Genomic DNA, 26,311 nt, shown 5'->3' on the forward strand with positions numbered 1-26,311 from the left:
TCAGTCTTATGGCCTTGTCTATACAGCCTAGTGGATCTCAAACTATATCAGAACACCCAGGAGGGTTTTTAAAAGACAGATTCCTGGGCCTCACCCCCAGTTTGACCAGTAAGCCTGGAGTGGAGCTACAGAATGTGCACTTCTAACAAACTCCCAGCTGATACTGATGTTACTGGTCCAGGGAAATACTTTTAGAAACACTGATTCAGGGCCTCCCTGGTGGTGCAGAGGTTAAAAACACAGTTCTATCAAGCTATCACCAGCCACTGAAGCATGAAGTTCCACCCCAGCCAGGAAGCTACCCACATGGCACAATAGATCTCTCCTGTCTTCACTGCTGCTCCCCTCAGCAGTGTACTTCAGTCAAACTGCTTGTTCTGCTCCCCATTCTGTCTCTGGTGAATCCTCTCACTGCCCCCGCCCCGCCCTCACCCCTCTCCCCCACACCTCTGGCCTACATCCCAGTTCTTGTAGGCATAAATAAATAAATCTTCAAAAACAAAACAAAATGCTGATTCATTCATTCAACAAAGACTTGTTGAATGCTACTGTGTGCCAGGAGCGCCTCCTTGGTATAAACAAACTAGGCAAATTTCCTGCTCTAGGGAACTTGTATTCTAGGGAGCAGAGAAAGGTAGTAAACAAACCTGCATCGGGTGATGAATGTTACAAAAAGAATAAAGCAGGGCAAAGGGAGAAGTTTATATCATAGAGACATCAGGAAAAGCCACACTGACAAGATGACATTTGAGCAAGACCTAAAGAGAGTAGCGGGGAAGAGGAGAGAGGAAGTATACGACCCTGGCCTTTCAGGTTTTGCCCTCAGCTTTTTAATTAGAAAAATGTTGAAAATCAATGTCTTCAGCCTCCTCAGGCTCATCACTTTTGAAAACAAATTTGATTATGTGTATATGCATTTTGTTAAACAGAATTTGATCCTAAAGATCATAGATTTGATCCCAGCTTGTTGTTCCACCTTTGGGTCCCAGAAAATGAGGGGTCCACACCCTTCTCAGTGGTGTGAGGGTCCGTAGGACTAAGGGCACTCCCACCAGGAGACTGTATCCCCTTTCTCGATGATGCCTTAAGATTCTGATTTCTATGGCTCCAGCCAGTTTCACAGGCCTCTTCTTCAGCCCCCTTAGTCCCTTGGCCAAAGGTAACTACATAGGGCTGGGGTGGGCAGAGCTTGGCCTAGGACCTAGGAGTTCCTAAGGTATAAGCTTCTGAGGGCCTCACTAAAGAGGGATAGAACTGCCATAGGAGGAGGGGGGCCAGACAGAGGCAGCCAAGGGCCCTGATTATCTTCTTGTCCCGGATTCTGCAAATATCAGGGGTGATCTATCAGTCTGAACAAATGGCTGAGTACTTCTTATTCTATCCAGCTCCAGACTCCAGACAGAAGAGTACAGGCAATCAACACTTGTCCACCATTGTTGGAAAAATAATCCCATGCTGTAACAACCACAAGCCAATAGCTTACCAGGGAGATCAGTCCTCTCCCCTCTTATAAACACAAGCCTTTAAGATGAAGTGCCAACTGTGTGGCTTTAACACCTAATTTTTCTTTTCAACCTGTGATATCTTTTTTAGGCCCAACTGTCTCAGGCTTTAAATGGAGTTTCCGATAAGGCAAAAGAAGCCAAGGAGTTTCTTGTTCAGCTGAAAAACATTCTGCAACAGATCCAGGTGAGTGTGGCTCCAGCATTAGGAGGCAGTCGGTGTAGGAGGAGTCCAAGAAATGTCAAGAAGGAAAGCATTTGACTAGTGATGGGCATTATTAATTGTTCTAACAGCCTTGGATGTTACATATTCAATCCATTGTCACCCCAGTGAGTGACACCTGATACCATGGACATCATAGTCATACCTGATACAGAAAAGGGCTATCTCATGAACTCAGAGATTTGTAGGAAGAAAGCAGGGCAGCTGTAACAGCACTCTGCATGGCCATGTCAGTCCTATGTAACATCTATAACTAGTGTTTTTGTACCCATGTCATCAATGCAACAATAATGCTTGCAAATGGGGTATCAGTTACTACAGAAATGTATTTATTGAGCATCCAGATTTTGTCACGAACCAAGCCTGATGCAGATCGATAAGACATAGTCTCTGGCCTCAGGAGCTCTGTCTATAGAAGAGAGGTGCTGTATGAATGTGCACGTGTGAAGGAGCAGTTTATATGGGTGACGGGCCTTAGCATGCCAGGGTGTGGTCAGAGAAAAGGCACTGAGGGCCCTGAGATCTCGATCCATTGGTGAAAACCTCTCTCCTAGCACAGAATTTTTTTTTTAAATTTATTAATTTATGCATACAAGAACTGGGGCACAGGCCAGAGGCGTGGGGGTGGGGGGGGGTGAAAGGATTCACCAGAGACAGATTGAGGAGCAGAACTGGCAGATTGACTGAAATACACTGCTTAGGGGAGCAGCGGGCGAGTCAGGAGAGATCTGCTGCACCATGTGGGTTGCTCCCTGGCCGGGGATCGAACTCATGACGCAGTGGCTATGCACAGCTTCATAGGTTGCGTCTTAACCCCTTGTGTCACCAGGGAGGCCCAACACAGCATTCTTGTAGCAGAATACAGCTACAGGTCATTTTAAGTCACGTTTCTGATGTTTGAGAGACAGGAGATGTGGGCAGTTGGTGGAGCTGCCACCACAAAGTACACAGATTGAGTGCCTTAAACAACAGAAATTTGTTTATTATGGTTCTGGAAGTTGGACATCCCAGATAAAGGTGTCCATAGGGTTGTTTTCTCCTGAGGTTTTTCCCTGGGTTTGTCGATGAGCTTCTTCTCCCTGCGTCCTCACACGGTTGTCCCTGTCTATGCTGTGTTCTGATCTCTTCCTCATAGAAGGACATGTGTCAGACAGTGTCAAATCCACCTTAATGACTTCCTTTAAACTTGATTACCTACCTCTTTAAAGGCCCTGTCTCCAAATACAGTCACATTCTGAGATGCTGGAAGTCAGGACTTCAGCATGTGAGTTTGTGGAGGGACATAATGAATTCATGCTGATCTAGAGATCTAGAATTTTTTCTTACAATTAAGATAGACCCCACAGAGAGAACACATCTTTTTTATTTGTTTTATTGTTTTCTGACTATAAAAAGCAAAAATATGTGTTACAGAATTTTGGAAAGTAGAGAATAATCTATAGAACCAAGAGAAAGCTCACCAATATCTCACAACCTGAGGTGTCCAGTTCTCCATTTCAATATCTTGTTTCATGACTTTAGATACATGCATGCACGTATATAAACCCTATATGGGATTTTGCTGTACATAATTTGTAGACGGCTTTTTCCCCCTTCCAAACAACCTACCTATGGGCATTTTCCATGGCATTAAAGACTCTCTGAACAATGTCTGAGTGACTATGGACTATTCCACCACAGACATCCCAAGACTCATCCCAAGACATCCCAAGACATCCCTCCTCTAGCTCCTGTTTACATGGTTTCCAATGTAATAACCTTACTGCTAACTCTTGGAGAGCTTCTCTCAGATTTCTTTGTCTCTAGCATTTGCCATATTCTAGCATGTCTTCTCCCTCATGCTCTGTTTCCCGTAGGAAAATGGCCTGGACTATGAAGCCTGCCTGGTCGCTCAGTGTGATGCGCTGGTCGATGCTTTAACTAGGCAGAAAGCCAAGCTACTCACCAAGGTTACTAAAGAGAGGGAGCACAAGCTGAAGGTAAGAACCAACATATTCAGTCCCTACCACAGTTTCTGTACCCAGTGTGAGGCACTGGATACAGGAGGCACTGGATCAGTTTTAAGTGAGAGAGTGGATGGATGGATGGATGGATGGATGGATGGATGGATGGATGATGAAGGGTGGATGGATGATGAAGGGTGGATGGATGAATAAAGGACACAAGAAAGAAATGAGCATGTTTCCCCTGACCTACTTACACTCATGTGACATTCCCTGAAGCTAGTCAACACCTATGCTCTCCCTCCCAAGATGAAGTCAGACACCCTGAATCCTGCTGTTTTCAGGTCAGAAGCCTACCCTCTCCCATCTTCTCTAAGTTCTTGTTTTCTAAGGGACTCCTCTTTTTTATTTTGCATAGAAGAACTGGGGTGTAGGCCAGAGGTTTGGCAGGTGAGAGGGCTCACCAGAGACAGAGTGGGGAGCAGAACAGGTGCATTTACTGAAATACACAGCTGAGGGGAGCAGTGGGCGAGACAGGAGAGGTCTGTTGCATCATATGTGGCTTAGCTCCCTGGCCAGGGATCGAACTCAGGCTGTAGTGGTGATATCAGTGAGACTTAACCTGTATGCCACCATGGAGGCCCTAAAGGACTCCTCTTGTTCTCATCTTGCACACCAGAAGTGACCAGTGACAGGGATGGTCTGCTCAGATCTCTACCTCTGTCCCCTTCTTCAGTCTCTCTGTGATAGCTCATGCACTCAGTATTATTGCTGCTAATAATAACATGACCAACATCCACCACAGGCCAGGGAGGGTTTACTGAGTCCAGGCAGGTGCCCCCTGAGTACTCTGCATTGACAAAGGACTGCTTCATTGTCCAGGAGGCTTGATCCATTTTATAGACATTTCCCAACTGAATGAGAAAATAATACTTTCGGTGAAGGATTATGTGTGTTTTGGTGGTGGGTATGGTGTGGTAATATCTGAAAAGGTATGAAATTCTTAAAATCATATATATATAGAATCATATATATATTATATATATATAAAACTTTCAAGAAAAGGATTGAGTGTTTATGATGGTCCATGGCTTACAGGAAAAGCAAGTGAGCGCATCAAGTTACCCCTGGCCTCCCAACTGTCAATAGTAAGAAGTTATCATTGGTCAGTCCACATGGAGAGTTTCAGGTGATACCCCTGTTCTGCTTTACTGTCCAGAGTTCAGGAATTTTGCTCTGTTGGATGTTGTGCTGTGGGCGGGGGAGCAGAGCTGTGAGAGGAGAGGGTGCAAGATCTGGACCAGAGCTGCCTCTTCCAGGGCTTTCTCTATGCCATTTCTCTGACTCACTGCAACCAGACTGCTCTTCTCTGATGAGGCAGTTACCAGGGATTCATTTATCACAGATGGTCTGGGACCAGATCAATCACTGCACATTGAAGCTGCGCCAGTCAACAGGACTGATGGAGTACTGCCTGGAGGTGATCAAGGAGAATGACCCCTCTGGGTTTCTGCAGGTGAGCTGGTTCCCCAAGGACACTAGGTGGACTGGTTTCCTTCCTCCGACTCCATCACTACCCACCCCCGCCCGCCAAAACTAGTTGAAGTCTTAGAAAGGTCCCTCCCAATGACTTGGAGATGGGTAGATTCTCCTTTGCTCAGTGACTCCAAAAGATGTAGGTTTTCACCTTGGCTCTGCCTTTCACTAGCTGTGACCATTTCTGTTCCATATTAAACAAGGAGGTCAAATGTCATCATCTCAAAGGCCAAAATGCCAGGCTTTTATGCTTGGACTTCCATCGGCCCTGATGCAATATTTTCCCCACAAATGGGGAAGGAGAGTCTTTCTGAAATAAGTTAGAAAGATTACGCAGGAAGAAGTGAGTTTGCAGAATCCAAATGACACATTGCCCAATACGCAGAGTCCTGTAGACCTGGACAGATGACCATTGCCTGCAGGGTCCATGTAGCTTTGCCAAGGCGTCCCTCCAGCAGCCAGGCTCAAGGTCATGAGCATCTCTGAGGAATATGGCAATGATTCAGATGGGAGCTCGGTCCTCTGTGGAGAAAATGATGAATCCTCTTGATTAGTGCTCAAGAAACATACAGGCACATGTCCAAATGTTTGAATGAGGAGGACTTTCCAGCAGCGTACAGGAGAAGAGAGCTGAAGGTGCCACTCAGTGAAAAATTGGAGCAGAAACACTCAGAGGAAAACACTCAGGAATGGGGTCACAGTGAGCTTCAAAATTCTGGTGATATAAAAAATATTTTCTTCAGACCCAGAGATATACCGTTAGCATGTTTGCCTTCACAGAGTACTAGGTCTAGCAAAAGAGGCATAAGAAGAATGCTTTTGATATTTTTAAAAGTATCAGCTGCTTCAAAAAAGGGTTTGACCTAATTTCTTTAAATAGTAAGTGCTTCTTTATGGTTAAAATGTACATACTTTTAAAACACGATTGAAACCGTACAAGGCATGTTATCTGTGCAGTGTCATACTGGTGAGGACAGTCCATTCCCTGGGGAGATGGGAAACCTTTTCTCTTTCCTCGCCACTGGCTACATAATTTTTCCTTTGTAAGTGGAAACCTTGAACTCTGTTCCCTTTAAGATCTCAGACGCTCTGATCAAGCGTGTCCAAGTGTCTCAGGAGCAGTGGGTCAAAGGCGCCCTGGAGCCAAAAGTGTCTGCGGAATTTGACCTGACCTTGGACAGTGAGCCGCTGCTGCAGGCCATCCACCAGCTGGACTTCATTCAGATGAAATGTAGGGGTGAGCCGCGGTTGGCCCAGCTCAGTGCTTCACTCTGAGGGGGCAGTGGAAATCTCGTGATATGTGGCATGAGGCAGGGAGGAGGGGGAAGCCAAAATCACAGACCCAGTTTCAAGTCCCACCTCAGCCACCCATTGGCTATGTGAGACCTGGAATAGGTAGCACCCCAGGATGAGTTTGTAAAGGTGGATCATCTGTTCATTTAGAGACCCTTATTGAATGTCTGCCATGTGCCAGACACTACTTTAGGTGCACAGGACACAGCCTGAGCAAGACTACAAACTCCATCACAGGACTAGAGAAGAAAATAGACAATACACAGACAATCTATAACAGCATGTCTGATAGTGGCAGGTGCTAAGAAGAAGGTGTTTTGCAGGGGATGGGGACAGCAATAGATATGAGGGGGAGTATTTCGAAGTGAAGAGAAGGGAGATGCAATACAGGGGAAGAACATTCCAGGCTTGTGCAAAGGCCACGGGACAGGAATAAATTTTCTGTTTCCCAAGAAGAGCAGTAAGGTCAGAAGTAAAAGCAGAATCAGGTAGAGAATGATAAGTGATCAGACAGACGTGGGGAACACAGGCTGTGGGTGTAAGTTTGCATAACTTGCCCCAGGTTACAAATTAAGCAAATGATGGCCCAAACCAGAGACTTGTTCCCAAGTCTGGCTCTCCAGAGATATCAAGAGTCCATTTAAGAGGAGAAATAAAGCTGTTTGGGTTGTTTTTTTTTTTTTTTTTAAGATTTTTTTTTTTATACATTTATACATACAAGAACAGGGGTTTAGACCAGAGGTGCAGGGGGCGGTGAGAGGATTCACCAGAGACAGAGCGGGGAGCAGAACAGGCAGAACCACTGAAATACACTGCTGAGGGGAGCAGCCGGCGAAACAGGAGAGGTCTGCTGCGCCATGTGGGTCACCTCCCTGGCCAGTGATAGAACTCACGCTGCAGTGGCTGGCGATAGCTTGATAGAGCTGTCTTTAACCCCTGCACCACTAGGAAGGGCCCCCCCCTTTTTTTTTATAACTGAAGTGTTAAAGGACTGAATGCCACACCTACAGAATTTGTGAATTCAGGAAGATCCTTACCTGCGAAATATGTGGCCATTTTTAAACCCTCAAAAAACAAGTCTCTTGCACATCTCCATGCTCACTCCCCTCTCAGCTTGCACCTTGGGTGAGATTCGGAAATACCACCTGCTTTAGGTGTAAATAAGCAGGTGCTGAGGAGTGGGAGGACCCTGGCCAAGTGGGGTTGCTGCTGCAGAGGGAGGGGTGGCTCTGTAACATGGGAATGCAGAAGGAAGTTGGAACTGCTTTGAATGGGATGGGATAGTGGAAATCACTAGAAGCAAAGAGATAACTCCTGCACACTCAAACTGTGGCTTGGAGAATCAGGCTGAGCTCTCAGCAAGTCCTGAGAGCAAGTCTGTAACCAAGACATCCAACTAAACCATCAGGATTGCATCCAACTAAACCATCGGTTGACCCCAGAAGATGGTGTCCTAATATTAAGAGCCAAATTGAAATCTGTAGCTCTGAACACTGGTGTTCCAATTTTTCCTTTAAAATACGTCCTTATAAACTGTATTTCTAAACTCTTTGACACTGAACACCACTAGGAAATAAAAACATCAATAGGAAAAAACAAACATCAGAAGTTATGATACATGTTATGATTCAAATCATAACATGATACATCAGTTATGATTCAAATCCTTAATTTCATGGATTAACTGTCTAATGCTCTAAAATTACCTCTCTTTCCCGAATCTGGTTCCCTGGGCTTTAAAAATGCTTCTAGCCAAAGACTTAAATATGGTTGTGCATCTTGCATAGGCAACCACCATTCCCAGGTGTGAGCTGCACGCTGGCCCTGGAGAGAAGGTTTGTGTAGGCCTGTGCTGAGGCTGGGAGATTATGGATGTAGCTTTTGGGGTACTCGGGAAATCCTCACAGGTCTGAGAGTCAAACCAGTGCTTCTCAATGGACAGGTCGGGGAGAAGACAGTCCTTCCTCAGGGCTATAGACTCAGAGATGGGGGGCGACTACTGGGTCTACCCTTGCCCCCAGATTCCAGGACACCCCCCCTAGGTTGAGCAGGGCACAATCACCCATAATTGCCCTCACCCCAGCCCATCTTGAAGTGACACAACAGGCTGAGGTGTGCGTGCAAGAAGCTGGGGGTCCCCACCGGGTGACCTGGGGTCCTGGGAATACAGAAAGGGGATGCATGGGGGCATCCTGGCACCCTGAGCAGAGCATGGCACATTAACCAGCCGGTTGCCATCACAGTGCCGCCCGTCCCGCTGCTGCAGCTGGAGAAGTGCTGCACGCGCAACAACAGCGTCACGCTGGCCTGGAGGATGCCGCCCTTCACCCACAGCCCTGTAGACGGCTACATCCTGGAGCTGGACGATGGTGACGGGGGGCAGTTCCGGGTAAGGCTCAATTCGGGGGGTTCTGACGAGGCCCCTGAGGTGTTGCTTTTCACTGATACCTCTCAGAGAGGACATCGATTCCAAGGACGGAGGCCCGGGGGTCTTTTCTCATGGGAGATTGGGCTTCTCTACCAAGGGCTAGTTCTGAACAGCCTCAGCAGGCAGAGGTGGAGCCACCAAGAAAATTGGGGATGACATATCTGTGAAGACTGACCCAGCTCTGAGGCAAGCTTCAGAGAAGCTGTCTCAAGCATGAGCCTTATTCCCAGTTCATCCCATCAATCCAGTCATTTCTGTTCTTCAACATTTGCCCACATAGCCCCACTCATGCAGCTCCCTGTCCCCTCAACATTCTGTCACACCTTGCCTTGCCTGGCTCACAAATTATTTTACCTGGCATGCCCTGGCTTGCTTGCCCTCACCCCAGCCCACCCTGAAACTGAGACTCCCAGGCTGACGTGCGCAAGAGGCTGGGGGGGTGGGGTCCCTGCATGGTAGTTGTTGGGGCAGGATAGGCACAGTGTAGATTATCTATGATCTGAGCAGGCCGGGTAAAGGAGAGTCCTGGAGCCCTCGGTGGGTTTCTCAGGCTTTTATTGAGCTTTTACATGTACAGCAGCAACCAGGTACATGGCAGGCAGGAGTGCTGGGGGTCCATGAAACCAGCAGTACTCCAAGCCCTCTGCAAGTCTTCACTCTGGGCTTCTCTGGCCTTCTTTAACACACTTGTCTCTCCTGTCTCTCTCCTGCCTCCTCTCCTGCTTCTGCTTCTCTTGGTGACTATCCGAAATACTCCTCCCATGGCCCACAGAAGTAAACAAGACAGCTTACAACAATGTAACAACTGCAGGTGCCCCATCAGGCAGGGCAACCCTAATGGTGGGAGGGCAGAAAAGCCTGAAAACTATTTACCCTACAGTAGTCAAGGAGATAATTCAGCTCCCTTTCCTTCTGGGGGCCCTGGGCCCAGGGATAGGATGTTCTCAGGCAGTGTCCCAGCTGGTGCAGACCTGCCACCTACCTCTATCTCCCTAAGACCCATCACGCCTCACAGATTCTCAAGGTTTGCTTCTGACTTGAACATGATCTGTTTTCCTGCTGCCACTCACCCAAATTTTCCCTGTTCAATAACTCCATTGGGATGATAATACTTTGAATGTTTTAACAGGAACCAACAGCAAGAGAAAGTTTCCAAGTAACATAGGCACCTAATGAGCAGCCTTCCTCTCTTGTAGGAAGTGTATGTGGGGAAGGAGACCCTGTGCACCATTGACGGGCTTCATTTCAACAGCACCTACAATGCCAGAGTCAAGGCTTTCAACTCATCTGGCGTTGGGCCTTACAGTAAAACTGTCGTCCTGCAGACTTCTGATGGTAAGCACTGGGGCATCCGGGGGACAGAAACAAAACCAGGGATAAGTTCCTAAAGGAGAAAAATGGAGTTCGAGACCCAAACCAAATTTCGTCTCATAGACCAGGAAAAACCTATCAGCTGCTTAAAGAGGAAGGAATGAGGGAGTGGAGGCTATAGTTGGGGGTGAGGGACCATAAGTGGGTAGGACAGTTCCAGTGAAAGGGAGTTGCATGGCTGCCAGGGTGGCATGTGCTGGCCCCTACATTCAAATCCTCCAGGCAGCGGGCCCTGACCCTGGAATTCCCAACTCGAGAGGTCAGATCTGATGGTTTCCATATCTGGCTGGGTCTTTTCTGGTTTCACACAAGAGCACATCAATATTCCATTGGGTTTTGACTATTGGAGTCCTCAGCAGGGAGCGATGATACAAAGAACATGTCCCAAGGGATTCTGCCCCTCTGAGCCCAGCACACCCCAGCCTGAGCTGCAGAGGCTCCAGAATGAGGCCTGTCTTGTGTTCATTGTCATCATTTCTCCCTGCACATCCTTTGGTTGCTCTAAGAAAAGTGTCACATGCCCAGGCTGTCTCTCAGAGTCATTTTATAAATCATCAAGCAGTCACTTGCTTTTTGCTCCTCCAGCCCTGAGACTTGTGTGGCATGTTGTGTTGGTAATTCTAGAGTAAGGGCCTCATTTCCCACAAGCTGAGGGCTTTGGAGAGCAGAAGGGGGCGCTACACCATGGACTGGAAGCAGGGAAACAACTTTGTGACTGTGGCTACGCCCCGACACTTGTTCTGTGTCTCACGAGGCGGGCGTGGCTACTTGCTTAGTTGAGCTCACAACAGCTTATGCAGCAGGGAAGGGCAGAGAATATTAGGAACCAGAACTCCACAAAATGCATCTAGGTTTGGGACTGCGAGGTCTGAATGTCTGTGTTCCTTGGCACAGTTGGGTCCATGGGACTGGAAACTTGGAGGCACACAGAGCAGAGAGTATGCATGCACATGTTTATTTTTGCATGATAATCACACAGGGCAGGATATTTGATGTCAGTGCCCACTTGCTGATAGATGCAAGTAGGTTTGTGGCTCTAAGTCCAGGTTAGAGATGGCAGGTTAAATCCGTCCTCCGACCCTCTCCTCTTGCCTCCACCTTTCCAGTGGCCTGGTTCACATTTGACCCCAACTCTGGGCACCGGGACATCATTCTATCCAATGACAACCAGACAGCCACCTGCAGTAGCTATGACGACCGGGTGGTGCTGGGCACGGCTGCATTCTCCAAAGGCGTGCACTACTGGGAGCTGCACGTGGACCGATATGACAACCACCCAGACCCTGCCTTCGGAGTGGCCAGGGCCAGCGTGGTCAAGGACATGATGCTGGGCAAGGATGACAAGGCCTGGGCCATGTACGTGGACAACAACCGCAGCTGGTTCATGCACTGCAACTCCCACACCAACAGGTGCGCGGTGAGCCCTCGCTGGAGCTTCTCAGACATAGGGTGTTTGGGGCTGAGGGTCCTGAGGGCCCAGCATCCCTTCTGCTACGCCAAAGTTCAGGCGTCTGGAATGTGGGGAATGTTTTTAGTCACTTTGGTGTCCAATTTCCAGAGTTGGACTCTGACTAGGTAGAAATGGCCATTTGCCTATAGCCCTAATGAGAGTCCGCAGCAGTGACTAAAGTGACGTCAGCATAAGTCCATTTCCAGGTCCTTCCCCTGCTGTGCTTCTCCTCCTGGTTCTATTCCACTTTCCAGACCACACTTGAGAGGCTGAAGAGCCAGTAACTCCAGGGCTGTGTCCAGGTGTCTGCAGAGGGAGCAGGTGCCCTTGCCATGGCCGGTCATTTACCTGCAGTGACCCCTCCCACGGCCCCACCTCCCTTGACCCAAGGCAGTGTCCTCCAACAAGGTGGGCATGAGAAGGGCAGGGATTATTGGGGAGCTCACTGATGACGGTTCGGTCAAGCCACCCCCACCCGCCCACCAAACTGCTGAGGCTGGCCCTGGGATTGGCATTACCAGAGTAGACACAGGAAATTCAGATTCTCGGGGAGAAAGTTCCTTTGGGGCTGCTGTAGGAAAGATGCCCTTGATGCCTGACCTCTTCCAGGGACTTGGGGTGCCTGGATCTCACTCTTCAGACACAGAGAAGGCAGTGGGCCCCACTCTCCCCTTGTAGCTTGGTATTCTCTCTCTCCTCCTCCCACCAGGGATATTGTGCTCACATCCAGCCTGTGAATGTGTTTGTGTGTGAAGTGGGGTGGGGGAGGGGGATGGTATGACAAAGGAACCAGAAATGGTAAGTTGTAGCTACCCCAAATTGCCTCCTTGCTTTGGAGTCTCCTTCTTAGTCCCTTGAGGGTCATGTCCCAAGGTAGGAGAGGCAAAGAGCTGACTTCACCAGGCCCTCACTCCAGGCAAAGTTTGTCTGGAAGCTTTCTGTGTTCTGGGTCCATCTGCATCTCCTATAAACCTCCCTAGAGTCCTGATCTGGAGCAGGGTTTGGAAGGAGACTGAATACCGCCCACCTGCCTTTTCACTGGCAGCGCCCTCTGTCTCCAGAGGCTGGGGAAGGGGCAGGTATCTCTGTGTCTCTGGACCTTCTGCCTGGACACTGCAGGCTATCTGGGCCCTGCATGCTGACCAGGTGCAGAGGCTGACCAGACCCAGCATGTGGACCAGCCCTGCAAATTGACCCAACTCTGGGCCTACTCCAGCCTCTGCTGCAGACCACAAAGGGCCTGAGTCTGGACACACCAATTTCTCTTAAGCCAAAGGAGCACCCAGATTCACTCAGTGCTAGACACTGCAGGAAGAACCTGATTTATATGATCTCACTAAGTCCCCACAAATGTACTGTTTTTTTTGTCATTTCACAGATAATGAGACCAGGGCTTAGAAAGGGTAAAAATAGTAGCCCAAGTCACAGGCAAATTAAGGGTACTGTCAGGGGTTAGCTCAGAATCCCGATTCCAGTTTGATGTATGCATGAAGGATTGGGGGAACATGGCCTTCAGTCTGGCACCCCCAGCACAAACCTTAGCTGTGAGCACCCTGGGCGTGAGGCATATTCCTGTTGCTAGAGCCACCCGGTGGTCACTCTCCAAACAGCACCAAAGGCCCTTTCGCAGTTCCCTTTTCCCACCTGCAGGATCCTCCTGTCCTGGGATCCCCAACACACCTTTTGAAAGCTGCCCACCAAAACAAACCCTTCTGGTGGGGAGTCCACCAAATCCTCTGCACGACATTCCCATTCTCTCTGCCTCCCATCAGCCTCCAGCTGATCTGCTCTGTCCCAATCAGGAAAGGACAGGTAAAGACTAAGACCCCAGCCCTCAGCTAGGAGAGGAGCCTGAAGAACTTGGCCTGTGGAGAGGGGCCCGGTCAGCCTAGGTCCCCTGGAGAGTGCTGCTCACTTAAAGATTCTACTCCATGGAGGCGGTAGGAGTCCCACCACTCATGAAATGTAGAATCACCAACGTGCATCAAGATCTTCACAATTAGGGCCTCCCCGGGTGGCGCAGCGGTTGAGCGCTAGGCTGTGAAGCTGCCCGTAGCCTCTGCAGCACCGGTTTGATCCCCGGCCGCTGGTGAGGGTCCCACATGGCGTGCAGACCTCTCCTGCCGCCCACTGCTCCCCTCAGCAGTGTACTTCGTCAGTCTGCCTGTTCTGTTCCCCGCTCTGGCTCTGGTGAATCCTTTCACCCTCCCGCACTTCTGACTATTCCCAGTGCTTTTATAAATAAATAAATAAATCTTTAATAATAATAATAATAATAATTAAAAAAAAAGATCTTCACAATTTACATCCTCAAGGAGTCACCTGTGGGCTAGGGACTGGCTAAAACTGAAAAGTGTACCAAGTTAGTTCTTGTCCTGGGCAGGTGAAAAACCTTCCTTCTCTTGCTCCAGTCCACATTTGTTTGTTTTTGTTATAAATTTTTTAGGTTTATTTATTTATGCACATGAGAGCTGGGGTACAGGTCAGAGATGCAGGTGGTGAGAAGATTCACCAGAGACAGAGTGGAGAACAGAACAGACAGACTGAAATACACTGCTGAGGGGAGCAGCGGGTGAGATAGGAAAGGTCTATGGCGCCATGTGGTTGGCTCCCTGGCTGGGGATCGAACTGCAGAGGCTGCGAATAGCTTCATAGTGCGGTGCTTAACCCCTTGCGCCACCAGGGAGGCCCCAGGCTCCACATTTGTAAGTAGGAGCCACTCAGGAAAACCCGAGCTCCGTGGACATGCAGGTCTCTGGCACTGTCAGTAAAGAGACCTTTCAGTAAAGAAAGACCCCTGGCTCCCCTAGCACAGGGAGCCTTTGATGAATGGAAAGGTGTCCTGTGGGACCCCTTATCAGGCGAGCAGACCTCAAGAGAAGACTCATGGCCCAGAAGAGCAGCTCTTGCACACCATGGGGCTGTGTGTTTAGGGAAGGGTCTCCCAACACCTTCAAAGTGATTCTCTGGAGCCTTCACCTGCACCCCAGCCAGGTGTGGTGATGAGGCTCCCCGGGGCTTCTCTTCCCAGGACAGAAGGCGGAGTGTGCAAGGGGGCGACAGTCGGCGTGCTGCTGGACCTGAATAAGCACACCCTGACCTTCTTCATCAACGGGCAGCAGCAGGGCCCCACAGCCTTCAGCCACGTGGACGGAGTCTTCATGCCAGCCCTCAGCCTCAACCGCAATGTGCAGGTACCACACGTCCCTCTAGGGTGACCCCCACCCCAGGCCTGGGAGCCTCCTTAGTGCACCTAGGCCAAGTGGGCCATGAAGAAGCCAACTGCAGTGCCTGCTGTGGTGAGAGTTTGCCTACCAAACTTGGGCATCCCCAGGAGACCAGTCTCTGAGTAGTCAATTCTTTTTTTTTTTTTTTTAAGATTTATCCATTTATGCACATAAGACCTGGGGTACAGACCAGAGTTTTCAGGGATGAGAGGATTCACCGGAGACAGAGTGGGGAGCAGAACAGGCAGATTGACCAAAATACACTGCTGAGGGGAGCAGCGGGCGAGACAGGAGAGGTCTGCTGCGCTATGTGGGTCACCTCCCTGGCCAGGGATAGAACTTGTGCTGCAGAGGCTGCAGTGAGCTTCATAGGTGGCGTCTTAACCCCTTGCGCCACCAGGGAGGCTCTGAGTGTTCAGTTCTTACTGGTTCACCTACAAGCAAGCAGAAACTGGACAGCAGCTTGTGAAGGAACAACACAGGGAGGAGGAAGAGAGGATGGGGGAGGGAGCATGTAGTGATTCCATTTTCTGGGAAAGCTGCATTGGGGGGATGAAGTCATGCACAGTCAGTGCCCCTTGCCCAGCTTGGATCCAGTGGCCAGCTGCATGCTGGGACCTTGCAGGTGGGGAATGCTGAACCTTTGTGTGGTTTTCCCCTGAGAGGAGAAATAACATAGGAGAGTTGGGAGAGACCAGGTCTGCTCACTCCTTGCTGGCTTTCCCATGAAGCAGGCAAGAAACTTGTCCTTTTTCATCTCAGGCTGGGTCCAGTCCCAGAAGAGTGCTGATGGCTCAGGGGTCCCAAAACAGACAAAAGAAATGGGTCCCCAGTGTGGGTGTGATGGGCGAGAGAACCGTGGAGCAGATTTGTTTCTGGCATAGTGCCCCTCCTCTGGGGAGGGCTTAGTCCTGCTTTGCAGTGGCCATTGGGCCTGGATGCTGATGGGTCTGCATCCATCGTGTGTCGGTTGATTTGGACCCTGCTCATCTGCAAAAGGGCTTCGAGGCAGCAGGAAATATGGACACCTCGTCCCCACTGTTAATAAAACCGAAGCAGGAAGGGAAAGCGCCCTGGAGAGAAAGCAGAAACAGACAGTTGATCACGTACAACCCAGTGGTGAGAGATGCTGACTCTCCATGCAGTCAAAATCCACGTAGAATTTGATACTCCCCTCCAAACTTAACTAACAGCTTGCTCTTGACTAGAAGCCTTTCTGATAGCATTTTTTTATATTTTATTTTCAATTGCAAATGACACCATGAGGTCTGTTAGTATTTGTATGGGTAGGTTTTTATCCATTTAATATATATTTTTTTAAGATTTATTTATTTATGCATACAAGAGCTGGGGTACAGGCCAGAGATGGGGGGGGGCGTGGTGAGAGGATTCACCAGAGACAGAGTGGGGATCAGAACAGACAGACTGAAATACACTGCTGAGGGGAGCAGTGGGCGAGACAGGAGAGGTCTGCTGCACCATGGGGGTTTCTTCCTGGCTGGCGAGGAATCAAACTCATGCGGCCGGGGATCGAACAAAAAGCTGCAGTGGCTGCAGATTGCTCCACAGTGTGGTGCTCAACCCCTTGTGCCACCAGGGAGGCCCTCCATTTTATCTGTTTATAATAGATCTCTGTCTGTAGTATGGTAGCAAATGACAAACTAAACTATTATCTGCATACATTTTATGCACATATCTTTTCCTACTTTTTTCCATATTTCTAGGCTATCTGGTTTGTCTGTGAGCTTTTTCAAATTGCCACAAATCTTCCCTGCAATTTTCTAATGTATTCATTGAAAAGAAAACCCGTGTGTGGGTGGGCCCGTGCAGTTCAGACCCGTGTTGTTCCAGGACCAACTGTACAACCGTGAGAACCAGACCCCAGGGCATCAGCTCACCGGGGCTCCTGGCAACCAGGACACAGTGGAGAATACAGGCAGCTGTGTGGTTTTCTGAGGAAAGAGCCTCCAGCCAGCTCCTAGGAGACCTTACATTAGAGTCACTGAGCAGCATAATAAACAGCGGATCCACAGTACAAAGGCGCCCCAGGTTGCTGCCAGTGGGACCCCAAATAGAGCGAGTAGAGGGAGCTGCTGACAGCCCCTGTGCCATGAGGGCCAGGGGGTGGGTTCCACAGGCAGCCTCTCTCACCTCCCTTTCCTTCCTATCTTCTTTTCCAGGTCACCCTGCACACAGGATTGGAAGTTCCGACAAACCTGGGGCGGCCAAAGCTGTCGGGCAACTAGCCTCTCAGCTCCAGCTCTGCTCCTGCTCTTCTGGGGACAGCCCCGCATCCCTCACTACGTTGACATGATGAGGGCAGGACGACCAGGTCACGGGTGCAACCCAGCAGCCACTGAGTATGCTAAGGACATGTTTTCTTTGAGGGACACGGAGTGGGTCTGCAGGCCACGTTTGTTGAGGCCACTGTTGGGGGTGACCGTGGGTGCGTTTCACCTTTGTTCGCCCTGGACGTTACAAATACTCACGAAGAAGGACCTTTCTCGAGGGAATGAGGAAGTATTCAGGGTTTATGGTTATGTTTCCTGCCATCTGGTTTCACAGCCTGTCTTTCAGGCCATAGAGGAAGGTGGTGGGAGGGAAAAGCAGACTTTGAGATTGACTTACTGAGAACAAGAGGCTGGGAGACACTTTGTAATCACATACCCCGTGTCAACCCTCTGCGAGCACGATGCTCCTTCACAGCCCCAAGCCTGCAGGTTCCCGTCTTTGCCAGGACAAGTTATTTGATTTTTTTGGGTCCTGGAGTCTTCAGTAGGTTACACCACTCATAGACCTAATCCAGATGGGACATTAATCGTTACTCCTTTTTTGCTTTTTTGCCTCTTTCCTTGAACTGATGAGAACATTTTTAAATGGTTTCTTTAAGTCCTTCATTAATCAAACAACCTCTCTCTCTCTCTCTCTCTCTCTCTCTCTCTCACACACACACACACACACACACACACACACACACACCCCTCCAAAACAGTTCACTAAAATTCATTCATTCACTCAGTACTTAGTTCTTAGACATACACAAACTACTACTGGAATTTGAATGACTATATGATATGTCCCCCTTTAGTAGGTAGCTCTTTCTGGAACGTACTCCCCAAAAGGTTAACTGCAAAGCTGTCTCATTTGCTCTCCGATTCATATGCATATAAAATGGGAGACCCGGGGGAAGCCTCTTAGAGGCTTTAGACCTTTGTTTTAGACCTACCCCACCATAGTCAGGAAAGCAAGAAGTGCCCCCAGGGCAGGGCAGGTCTGCCACGGTGGTGTGGACAGGACCTCTGAAGAAGGCAGGAAGTCGATAGCAATATTGTGTTCCTAGTCCCTCAGCTTCCTGGAATGAGCCCCGGGTGAGCTGTGTCCCATTGACCAAGGGAAGGCTCTGGAAGTGGGGCCTCCTCTCCTTGCTGGGAACACTAACCTTCTCCCTTGAGATCCCTGTTGAGTCATTTCCATCTCTTGGAAGGATCTCGCTCCAAAATCTGAGCCTGGAGCTCTCATGGTCCCCAGAGCACCTTGCAGCTCACCCCCACTCTCTTCTTCTCATCGCCTGCCACCTCCATCTTCATCTGGTTGGTCAAAGATCTTTCTCCTTTTTAAGAGAATATATTTTATCAAGCATTTTGTTTTTGAGGTTGAGGAGTCACTTGTCTATTTGCTGGATTGGATTTTTATAAAACTTAGCCCGTAAACCGGCACCAACTGTGTTAACTCGGTTTCTAGCTGCTTTCCGAGCCATCCAGCCGTTGCTGGGCAGCCCCTACCCTCCTTCAGCAGATCCGACAATCCTACCTCAAAGCCAAGCTCTTGGCCCACCAGGCTCCTCCAGGCACCTTCAGGAGTCACTTGGTGCTGTATTTAAGCCTCCGTCACTGCCTTGGGGCCCTGGAATCCATCACCCGCTTAGAGGGGAGTGGAGGTCTTCCCTCTTGGTTCTTGACACAGCAGGTAGTTTCCAGGGTGCCTGGGGGCATGCTTCATCCTATTCTGGAGATGCGACCAGGGATTGTGCACAGCCTGGCAGCCAGGTCCTCCTCTGTGCAGGTCTCTCTTCTCTGCTTTCACTTCCTTCGGCTTCACTCCTTAGCCGTAGCTCTGGGTGGACTCTGCTGGGAGGGTGGGGAAGGTTTCTGAAGGTGGATCCTGGGCTTTCCAGACCCATCTGCTTCGGGAAATGTCCCCTTGTCTTTTGGAAAAGGGCCAGTGCGCCGGAAGTGAAGGTGCTGCTGGAAAGGCAGCTAGGGAGGGCAGCCGGGTGGGATGGCTTTGTACAGTGGAGTCTGGATGAAAGGCTGGGGAGCTCCTGGAAACAGGTGGTCCTGGCTCCCCATTTTTTGAGAAGACCAGTTTGAAAACTGGGCTTGGTAACACTCTCAGGAGAGCTACGACCTAGGTCAGGGGAGGTGCGGAAAGGGAGAAGGTGGCCTCTTTAGGAAGAAAATTACCTGAAATTCAGAAAGAAACCACCAGGACTCCCTCCCCTACTTGCAGCAGTCACAGGAGCCCTGTGAGCTTGGGGAGCAGATGAGAGCCTTTTTCCAGCTTCCTAGCAGCCCAGAAGCAATATGGCTGATACCAGGGATCATACAGCCAGCTCTCCTGTCTCCAGCACAAAACACTATCAGGGACAAGAGTGGACCTAAAGGTGAAGGCAGCACACTTCTGTCTGTAGGGATCAGCAATGAAGAGGGAACTCATCAACTCCTACGGCCTTATGTCACCCTCCAGAAGCCCCTCGGATTTGGAGAAGCCACAGGTCATGGGATTCTCGCCATCGAATTCTCTGTTACTTTACCAGATGGTGACACTTTTGTACATAAAAATTTTTATCAAGATGATGCTTTGGGGGCTCTGGCTGAGGAATGCATTACTTGGTGTCCATCTATCAAGCAGTTTCAGTGAGAAAGGAATTCAAGGTGATTTAAAAGTCAAGTTCCATAGCATTGTAAATAATGCCCCTGTGACGTGGTTCTACAGTTTGTTCTTTGCTAGTGGGCCAGTTTGGTCAAAGTGTATGCCTTTCCTTTTCATATGAACCGCTTTAAAAAATCTCAAACAGCATCTTACTGTATAGCATCACAGCTCCTAATTCAAAGCAAACTAAGGTATTACCCAGAGCTCTGCTTGCCCCGCCCCTGTCCTGTTTGGGAAAATACTGATTCCAGCTGAAGCAGCCATCAGTCATATACTTACCCACAAAGTAACTGAGCTAAAAACTATGAAACTGTGCACAGTGCTAGGCTGACTCTTCAGTTCTGTGTACTGTGTAGTTGCTGCAGCAGTGCCCTCAGTCACCCAGAGCCCACCGAGGTTGGTTGAGGACCCTACTTTCCATAGCGAGTTTGGGCAAAACTGTGGCATTCACCACGAGTAAGGGGAATAGGCCCTTCCCTCCTGTTCTTGGTGCCTGGGATGCCCCAGCCTTACGGTGCCCCTGCCCTCTGCCTCCCAGAGCACTCTCAGGAAAGGATCAGAATGCAGGATCTATGCGTACTTCCTCTAGGGATACTTGCATTTAAGCCTTAAATCTAATTGTTAGTGAAAGGCTTGGTCCCCTGTAAAGGTGTGTTTCAGCACAAGTGAGCAGGTGGCTCCCAGCCAAAGTTGCTGCTGGCCCCATGGCTACTGCTGACTGCAAGGTAGAACTGGTGGATAAAATCCTTGGCAGGGAGTTTGACTATTACAAGGCCCACGGAGGATGCCAGGATTTCTCAACCTCACTGCTGTTTTCATTTGGGGGTGGGTAATTCTCTGTTGGGGGGTCCTCCTGTACCTTGCAGGATGTTTAGCAGCATCCTTACCCTCCACCCCTAGATACCAGTAGCCATCCCCAAGTTCGTCATTACAACCAGAAGTGTTGGCAGGCATTGCCAAATGTCCCCTGGGGGACACCCCTGGTTGAGAACCATTATAAATAAGTTATATCAGTAGTTTGTCAGGTGCGGATATGCAGAATGATGCATGGGGCGTCGACTTCAGGGAACTAGAGCTGCAGGGTTTCATTTTAAACCCCAAACCAGAATTGTCCCTAAGTCTATAGTGTTGGGGAAGGTAGGAAGAAATGGAGTGAGCCACAAACAGCAGCCAAACTGTTAGACCTCACTTTGTATTGACTGACAATACCCTGAAAACCCCTCTCCATTCTTAGGAAGCAAAATTCCTAACCCTCGTTTTTCTTAGCTACTTTTGACCAGATACACCTTTGACCAGATGCCACTTTTGACCAGATATGTGGCCTTTAACTGTTTTAAAAAAAATCTATTCAGATATCATTAGAAGATATTCAAGCTCAAAAAAAAAGAAAGAAGATATTCAAGCTTTATGCTGATCCTGGGAAATCCCAGAGCTTTATTTATTTTTTGCAAGTAAACCAGTAACTTTTCACTGATCATGTTCTGTGACAGTTCCTCCTTGAAGAAAAAAGGATCCTGGCAACTTATAAGTGGATAATAAAGTAGATAAAGAGTATATTTGGGGCAGGACATATTGATCAGGTCCCAGATACTTGATTCTTTTTAACTGACTTTGATCTTGACTTATGGTATAAGTGGGGGCAAAGCTCTTAAATAAATCTTCCTGTGCCTCAGTATCCCCACCTGAAAATAGAACTAGTCATACTAACCTACCTCCTCTGATGTAATGTGAGGATTACAGAATAACACTTTAAATTTAAAAAAGGATAGTCTTTCATCTACTGAGTCTAGGCTGATTCACATTCAGTTTATCAGGCCTGTGTAGTGACTTTCCAGAGTATTTTCTGACCAGTGTCTTCCATCCAAGCTTCTTATGATGGGAGCAAATATTTATGTATAGCTGCCTGGCCTTGAGGGAGTAAAATTGACATTTAAAACAGGTTTCATATGGCCATCAAAAGCAATGCTCCACATGTGCCCATCCCCAATGAGCCTGATGTAATGGTACTCTTACAAAGTCTGTGAACAGGCTATGTGTTCGCATCTCATATCTCAAAGGCATCTGCATGCAGAGGCCCCCTTAAAACATAGAAAAAGATTAACCAGCCTTCCTAGCTCCTTGGTTACCTTCAGTTCTGGTATCTAAAGGGGGTCCCCCAATCTGTCGTATGTCCTTTGTTTCCAAAGATTCGGCAGAGGGAGCAATTTTGAAAATCAGTGTCAAAGAGTACAGTGAGATACAACTGAAGAGCAGTCTAGAAGGCTGGTTGGGCTGAAAGGCAAAGGGGCTGGTGGTCATCACCTGGCTGGGATGTCTATTAAGAGGGATTCCCAGTTTTTTCAATGAATGACTTCAGTCAAGAGTGGGGGTTGAGGCTTACAGGAAAGTCTCATCTGAAGGTGTCACTCTTCTATCAAAGGGCACTGCCCACTGAGGACACAGGCAGTCTAGCCTAGTCCTAGGGAAGACCCAGGGGGTACATGGGCAAGCAAGACAGGCACCGTTTACCAACCAGGCCCTCAGGAAGGGCTGAGGTTTGGAAAAGTGATTTCGAGCAGCTGTGGGAACAGGAACGTGGCTTCCAGAGTGACAGTCCTGCCAGAGAAAGCCTCTCTAACTCCTCCCACATCTGGTGACCAGACAACCCAAGACCCAGACTCTCAGTACCAAGAGGAAGCTGAGAGAAAGCCAAGTGGAAAATGTTAAATGCATGATGTAGAATTGCTGCTTTCACACTATTGTATTAAGCATGAGAGATGTTTGTTTAACGTTGGCAAAGGAATTTTAAAAGTAACAAAAAGCGTTGTATCCTTGTTTTGGCTGTCAGCACAATTTCATTTTTTCCTGCCTTTCTTTACCCATTTTCTCCCTTCACCACCCCTTCCCCATCACATCCACTTTCTGTCACTAGTTGTTGGTATTTGGTGGCAGCTCTTGGTCCCGCTGGTGTTCACGTTCCACTGGGAACACGAGGGGGGAAGTAAGGGGAAAGGAAAGCAACTTTTTTCTAATTTTTGTATTGGTATCCACAAGCGTTTGTATTTTTTGAATTGCAAACACTGTTTTCTGGTCTTTTGGGGGTTCGTTGAACTTTGTGTATTGCCTTTTGGAAAACCTAAGTTTTACCACAGTCTTAAGCAGATTTGAAATAAATTCTTTTGACACTGCCAACAACTGAAAGATGGCGTATGGTCTGTAATTACTGCTCAGCAGCAAGGTCTGCATTTCTCCAAACTGGCTCTCCCTGACAGTGAGAGGTGGCAGAAGCTGTGGGGGGGGGGGGGTTGGGGGGGGTAAGGGAGACATGTCTGCCACCCATAGGGCCCAGACCTTGTCAGGCAGCAGGGTCAAGGTCACATGCCCAGGAAATCTTGATGTGATTATATATGGCTCTAAATGATAAGGTACCACTTCAAACTGGGGAGTTTATAAAACTCATTTTTGCAAGAGGTAATAAGGCTTGAAACTGGTAACAGTTAACGCATGGTTAAGATTAATTCATGAGGGGCCTCCCTGGTGGCCTAGGGGTTAAGTCTCACCACTATCACCCCTGAGGCCTGAGTTCGATCCCTAGCCAGGGTGCTAACCCACTGGTGCAGCAGACCTCTCATATCTCGCCTGTTGCTCCCCTCAGCAGTGTATTTCAGTGGATCTGCCTGTCTGCTTCCACCCGGTCTCTGGTGAATCCACTCACCCACCACACCTCTGGCCTACACCCCAGTTCTTCTATGCAAAAATAAATTAAAAAAAAAATCTTTAAAAAAAAGATAAATTCGTGAATAGAACATTGATCACGGGTTACAAGAGCAAACAGATTTGGGGAAAGTATCCTCACTAACCTGTGTATATGAAGACTAACCAGCCCTTTTTACCAAGACTGAGCCTGGGTGTCTGACCTGAGCCCCTTGGCTCTCAAGAGTTACCATCACACATGACCCCGACCACCCTGAGACTTGGCCTCATCCTTGGATACTGGCCAGATTGCTCAAGGGCTCAGCTGGGTAGCAGACAATGCAAACTCTGAGATTATAGGGCAGGAATGTTCTGTCCCTCAAAGCCATCACCTTGGGCTGCACTACATAATTTTTTTTTAACTCTATTGCCCTTGCTGGATGTGGCTGGGACTTCTCAAAGTTTGTGGTATTTTTTTTTTAAGTCTTCAGTGATGGTGATTTTGGCTTTTTTCCTCATTATTAAAAAATTCAGATCTAACCAAGTAAATTATAAACTTTGGATCAAAACAGATGCACATAAATGGCTGACTTTCTAATGTAACTCCAAAGGCATTACCCATTGAACAGCTCAAAATATGTTTTGAATTGAAGCCATATCGGAATTAGTATTTATATTCCAGGTTTGTTTTTTTTTTTAAAAAAAGATTTATTTATTTATGCGCATACAAGAACTGGGGTACAGGCCAGACGTGCGGGGGGGGGGGTGAGAGGATTCACCAGAGACAGAGTGGGGAGCAGAGCAGGCAGATGTACTGAAATACACTACTGAGGGGATTGCTTCATAGTGCTGTGTCTTAACCCCTTGCGCCACCAGGGAGGCCCTATTCCAGGTTCATTTTGAAAGGCAGTATTTGTTAGGATATATATTTTGGCAGCTTTTAAGAGTAATCTTTTTAAAAAGGTGTAGAAGTTCCCAAATAGGCGTTAGATACCCACTAGGAAAAATCTCAGGAGCTAGAAATGACTATTAGAGTAGTTATAGAATCAGTTTAACGCCCTTTCTTTTTCTTTTTTTTTAATTTAAATATTTTTTTTATATTTTATTTTATATAATTCTTACATTTTTCATTTTCACACAATGCATGCATTCCCAACTTGGTTATACTCCCCGTACAATACCCACCCCCCTTATTTTGACCCTAATCCTTCCTCTCTGTCCCCCCCACCAAAAGTGTGTCTCTAGTTTATGGTTATTTGTTGATTTTGATTTTTTCTTTATTATAATTAGTCTTTTTCCTGTCCCCTTGGTTAGGTTTTCTAAATTCCTGTTATGAGTGAGATCATCTTATATTTTCCTTTTTCTTTCTGGCTTACTTCGCTGAGCATGATCCCTTCCACCTCCATCCATGTTGCTACAAATTGAATGTGTTTATCTTTTTTGATTACTGAGTAATATTCCATTGTGTATATGTACCACATCTTCTTGAGCTAGTCATCTATTTGTGGGCATTTGGGTTGTTTCCAAAGCTTAGCTATTGTAAATAGTGCTGCTATAAAAATAGGGGTTCAGTTGCCCTTTGGAATTAATGTTTCTGTGTCCTTTGGGTAAATACCTAGGAGTGGAATTGCTGGATCATATGGAATCTCTATCTTTAGTAGGTTGGGGAATCTCCACACAGCTCTCCATAGTGGTTGGACCATTTTGCACTCCCATCAGCAGTGCAAGAGAGTTCCTTTTTCTCCACATCCTCGCCAACATGTGTTGTTGCTAGTTATTTTAGTATGTGCCATTCTCACTGCTGTAAGATGGTATCTCACTGTAGTTTTGATTTGCATTTCCCTGATTACAAGTGATGTTGAACATTTTTTCATATGCCTGTTGGCCATTTGCATTTCTTCTTTGGAGAAGTTTCTTTTTAGTTCTTCTGCCCATTTTTTGACTGGATTATTTACTTTGTTTTTCTTGAATCTCATCAGCTTTGTATCAATGGGGATATAAAAAGTGTGGTCTCAAACTAGAGCTTCACTTACAGTACAGGTTGCTTTCTTTTAGCTCCTAAACCTGAGTGTTTCCAGAGGGCCCAGTGATCACAAAACTACTTTCAATTGCTCGGTAAATTAAAAGGTAAAAACAAAACCAATGTAATTTATACTTCAAATTTACATGCTCTTTCAGAATTAACTACACTGGGTGTCTGGTCCCCAAATGTATCTCTAGATGCCCAAAGGCTCATAATGGTTCATGGAAGGTGAAGATGAGGTGGGGCCATCTTACTCTCCTGGCTCTGTTGAAAAAGAAAGGGACTGATGAGTCCCTTTCTTTTAATTTACTGAGTTCCTTTTAATTTACTGAGCAATTTAAAGTACAGTTTTGTGATCACTGGGCCCTCTGGAAACACTCAGGTTTAGGAGCTAAAAGAAAGCAACCTGTACTGTAAGTGAAGCTCTAGTTTAAGACCACACTTTTTACATCGCCATTGATAAAGTTTCCTCTAGCAAGCTGAGCAGCAAAGAGAAAAGACAATGGAAAAATAGTCACCCTCAGGAAGACAGTTGTGATTAAGGTTCTGGCATAGAACAAGGGGAAGAAACTTGGGCTGCAGTGCACAGGTTTAGTTCCTCAGTGGTCCCTATCCCACCATTTCCCCTGCAGGGGACTCTTCCCAGAAGCATGGTCAGTCCTTGTTCCACGAGGCACGACCGCCTGCCATTACTCCCAGGGACCTACTTAG

At 47.8% G+C, this 26,311-nt stretch overlaps 1 protein-coding gene across 2 annotated transcripts in view; it reads left to right on the forward strand.

Annotated features, from left to right (window-relative positions):
• TRIM67 (tripartite motif containing 67) overlaps positions 1-17,219 on the forward strand; it is a gene marked incomplete at both ends in the record, with an annotated part of 35,220 nt that extends 18,001 nt beyond the window's left edge. Inside the window, 9 exons of one of the 2 annotated variants that reach the window (XM_084253638.1) lie at positions 1,594-1,689; positions 3,582-3,704; positions 5,074-5,184; positions 6,282-6,441; positions 8,741-8,886; positions 10,122-10,260; positions 11,403-11,706; positions 14,778-14,940; positions 17,154-17,219. In XM_084253638.1, coding sequence (XP_084109764.1) covers positions 1,594-1,689; positions 3,582-3,704; positions 5,074-5,184; positions 6,282-6,441; positions 8,741-8,886; positions 10,122-10,260; positions 11,403-11,706; positions 14,778-14,940; positions 17,154-17,219 — 1,308 coding nt within the window. The remainder of the gene's footprint in view (positions 1-1,593; positions 1,690-3,581; positions 3,705-5,073; positions 5,185-6,281; positions 6,442-8,740; positions 8,887-10,121; positions 10,261-11,402; positions 11,707-14,777; positions 14,941-17,153) is intronic. The other variant, XM_084253639.1, reaches the window with a different exon arrangement.
• Positions 17,220-26,311: the final 9,092 nt, after the last annotated feature.

Source organism: Talpa europaea (assembly GCF_964194135.1).
Source record: "Talpa europaea genome assembly, chromosome: 14".
NCBI lineage: Eukaryota > Metazoa > Chordata > Mammalia > Eulipotyphla > Talpidae > Talpa > Talpa europaea.